Below are 4,292 nucleotides of genomic sequence, written 5' to 3' on the forward strand. Positions count from 1 at the left end.
ATTATAAACAAATTTTGGTGGAGGCGCCGGGAAAATTCGAAAAAGGCTACAATTAAGCTATAATTTTGGTTTAATTGAAGTACATTCATGAATTTTTATCATTAAACTATATTTTCAGTATGTATCGCCATTAGTAATGCTCATTTATAAATTTTTACAATAAATTTAATTACTATTTGTAATGCAATGTCTAGACAACCCAACATACAGCAAATATTACTAATGTAGTAGTGTAACTACAAAGAAAACTAGAAAACGATCTATCGCATTGAAATAACTTATTTATATATATACCTATTCAAAAAGTACTTTGTAACAATTTCGGTTTGGCATTTTCAGTACGATAATGAAATTAAATTCATCAAGTTACACCTACCAGACGATAAAGCAGCAGCTTTTGCTAAGGCCTATCAGATTGATTGTTACTATGAGCGTAGGCAATTTTGGACGGAACAAAATCCAAACTCTTATTTAAGAAAATTTTTCCCTTTTCATGAAACATCTGTAGTAGTAAACGAACGTAATCCAATGTACCAGAAGTCGACGTAAGTGGAATATCAAAACTAAACTTACCATAAGTACTAGTAATTTTAACACACAGTTAAAGGACCTGTATCTACACTTGGTCTAGGTCTATCTTTACTCCTCTTAACTCCTGTTTCTGCTTCTAATCTCTCGCAGTTTCGCATTACTTAGCAATTACTGACTTAGAATAAACCTCAAGAAATAATAAAAATTATAATAAAATTGTTGATTACAAACAATAATAAACTATCACTATCAATTCATAAAACATTTTAGATTTGAGCTAAACAAATCTCCAACAAGTATTACATATTCTGAGGTCAGTTACGTTTTGTACAAATTACTGAACGAAACGCATTTTGGAGACAAGCAGTTTGAGTTTGGAGTGGACAGACTGTTGAATAAAAAGATTGCATTAAGTATTTATTCCTTACACGAAGGACAATGGCAATGGACTGTTGAAGGAGGCGTTAGTTCGCGACAAGTAAGATAAAAAGAAATGTATGTGTTGCGGGGCTCGTGTTGTCTATTGGGGGAGTGGGGGCAAATATATGCAGATATGTTTATTTGAAACACTTGCATTTAAAATGTAAATACAAAATAAAAAATACCTATTTTTATCATGTATTTAAATTCTTTTTTGAGAAAACGGGGATCGTGGCCCCTTTCCCTCTACTTCCCTACGCTACATGAACTTTGGTCTTGTGTTGAGTAGTGACAAGCACTGTCAAGAGCGTAATTTGAATAAATAATTTAACCAAGAAGACTCACCCCAAATACTACGGCACTTTGGAGAAATAATGGCAGTTATGGGACGCATATGTCCTATTACAGTCATCATCATCATAGGGTCGTCAGTCCTAAGACTGGGTGGACACCTACCTCCACTCTTTCCTATCTTGAGCTAAACTTCTCATTTCGGTAAAACTAGAACAGCCCACATCCTTAACTATTTGCGAACAGTAATCTAATCTAGGTCCACCTCTACCCCTCCTAACTCCTGTTTCTGCCTCTAATATGTCTCTGACTAACCAACCTATCTCGCCTATTTTTTATTGACTTCCATAGAGTCCTCTGTTCTATTCTTTCCAATACCTCTTCATTTCTAACCTTTTCTATCCACGTTATCCTCATCATTCGCCTATAATACTACATTTCGAAGGCTTCTAACCTTTTCATAACAACCTTTTTCGAATTTCTAAATTAACCGTTCGCGAGCATAGAAGTGACTTCTTTCAGCCATTTCTTCTATTTTTTCGTCTCCTATCTTTATATTCGCCCTTTCCCTACTTTTTCTTCCCTTGCATACCAGTATTTTAGTTTTACTTTTATTTATTTTCATACAGTACTGATCTGTCAGTACCGCTTCCATTTTATTTAAAGCTATCTCTAGGTCCTCCTTGCTAGATGCTGATACTGCTATATCATCTGCGAATCTAAGTATGCTAATTTTTTGCCCCTGTATATCTATCCCTACAGTTGTACTGTCTTTAATGATGTTGATCGCGTCTTCGATGTATAGATTAAAAAGTAGCGGTGACAGTGTTCATCCCTATCTGACTTCCTTCCTAATATTTACTTCTCTACGTTGCATTCCTTATTACAGTGGAATTCGTTTATTATGACTCCGCCTATATTGACCAAGTTTGGTTTTCATATTAAATTCTCTATAGGAAAGTTTGGATATAATGACTCCGTTTAAAATGACATATCGTTTATTATGACTGATTCTCAAGTAATCATATCCGGCTATAGTGACCCAAATGATTAATAATTACATTTTCGCTCATTTTTCTGACCCTTCTTATGTATATTGATATTACAATTCATCGTTCTTTTTCTTTTTCTGTTAATAAATATATACAATTTGTAGTTTTTCTCTCTATTAAACTAAATAACTAACCAAAACAGAATGTTGTTTATTTTCTAAGACTACGCTTTGTATGATGCCCGCTTAGTATGAAGTGTTTGTCATTTTCCTTCGATGTCATTATAAGCGGATTGTACTGTATAAATTTACCATAGGTACGTGTTTGTTGAAAAACTTATTAATCTAGATCTAGCTACTATAATCATTCCAGTTTTTGACTATGACATTGAACGTATTTATGTTTTCCCTATCCCTTTAGAATTTGCCTCGCTTTCAACCCCTTTTGTAGCTTGTTAGTTTAGACCATTGCTTAGTATTGACATAAATTCGTATGCCCTCGTCTGTGATTCCCTTGGATCACTCAGGCAAGTGTTAGGAGTGATATTTGGGGGTGACTCTTTTTGGTTTGATTATTATTTATTATGAGGTACTGTTTTAAAATTGACTGCATCAAATTTTCAAATGTTTTCTAGATTTTGGCAAAATATTGGTCAAATTCAAAAATGTGCTACAAACAGCAGCCCATGAATTCGGTAACGAGATATTTTGGCACTGAAGTGGCCCATTTTTTCGGCTTGCTTGGATTTTACATTAAGATGGTATTCCCTTTGGCGATAGCCGGTATTCTCTGTGTAATTTGGGGCGTCTCGTCGATCAATACGATTGAAAATCAAGCCAGGTTTTTCCGAATCAATTACAATTTAAACGATTGCGTTATTTTAATATTGATGAGCGAATTGTTTTAGTTTGGATGTTTGCAAAAGTGACATAGTGTTGTGTCCCAGGTGTGACAACAATAAGTGCAGATACAAATGGCTCCATTCTGCGTGCTTTAATATGCATCTAACGTATCTGGTTGATAATGCTGGAAGCTTTGTTTATGGATTATTTGTACTCTTTTGGGGTAAATAAATAATCAAAGAAGAAATTCTTATTTTCCAAAGTACAGTGTAAACTCTATATAACGACACTTAAGGGACTGAACATTTTTCGGCGTTATAAAGAGTGGTCGTTAAATGGAGAGAAATAAAAGATATTATTTTACTATTCTACAATAATATGCATTTACCAATATAGTACACATTTTGCACACGAACATTATTATTCATACATTGCGTATAGCCTGTTATCTTCGTCTGATGTTTTTTGCTGCTCCAATATTTTAAATGTATTTTGTTACGTATCTTACTCATATCTTGAGATACTGCTGGATCAACTTGATCAAATAGATGAAATCTTATTCATCAATCCCAATTCCAATTCTACATCCATTTTGAATACATACAATATCCAGTAATGCAACATGTTTACTGTTTGCATATCATCATCATGGGGTCGTCAGTCTTAAAACTGGTTGGACACGCACCTCCACTCTTTTCTATCCTGAACTAATCTTCGTATTTCCCTAAAACTAGAACACCCCACAATCCTTAACTATTTTTCAAATGCAGTCTAAACGAGGTATACTTCCACTTCCCGTAACTCCTTGTAATATGTTTCTAACTAGCCCTTCATGTCTGAGATACCAACCTATCTCGCCTATTTCTTATTTAGTTCCATAAGACCCTCTGTGCTCCTACTCTTTCTAGACCACATTTGGAACGCTTCTAACCATTTCTTTTCCGTCGCGCCTTTCGTCCACGTTTCGCACCCGTACAGAACCGTGCTTTAGACATAAACCATTAACAATCTTGACAAAACTAACTGAATATCTCAACTGCTCCGTCCATCCTGAATTATCTGACTTCCTAAATACCGAAAATCAACCGACTTCTTCTAATTTTCGTTTCCTATCTTTCTATATACAGTGTCCTATCTTTATATTCGCCCTTTCCCTACTTTTTCTTTCCTTGCATACCAGTATTTTTGTATTACTTTTATTTATTTTCATACAATA

At 34.5% G+C, this 4,292-nt stretch overlaps 1 protein-coding gene across 1 annotated transcript in view; it reads left to right on the plus strand.

Moving 5' to 3' along the window:
* The window catches only part of LOC108744053 (anoctamin-3-like), a 16,833-nt gene that overhangs the window by 2,712 nt on the left and 9,829 nt on the right, over positions 1-4,292 (plus strand). Inside the window, exons 2-5 of the mRNA XM_018479652.1 lie at positions 340-545; positions 802-1,009; positions 2,869-3,074; positions 3,142-3,299. Of these exons, the coding sequence (XP_018335154.1) occupies positions 340-545; positions 802-1,009; positions 2,869-3,074; positions 3,142-3,299 (778 nt within the window). The remainder of the gene's footprint in view (positions 1-339; positions 546-801; positions 1,010-2,868; positions 3,075-3,141; positions 3,300-4,292) is intronic.

The sequence above is a fragment of the Agrilus planipennis genome, unplaced genomic scaffold (genome assembly GCF_000699045.2).
Source record: "Agrilus planipennis isolate EAB-ADULT unplaced genomic scaffold, Apla_2.0 scaffold19, whole genome shotgun sequence".
In the NCBI taxonomy this organism is placed as follows: domain Eukaryota; kingdom Metazoa; phylum Arthropoda; class Insecta; order Coleoptera; family Buprestidae; genus Agrilus; species Agrilus planipennis.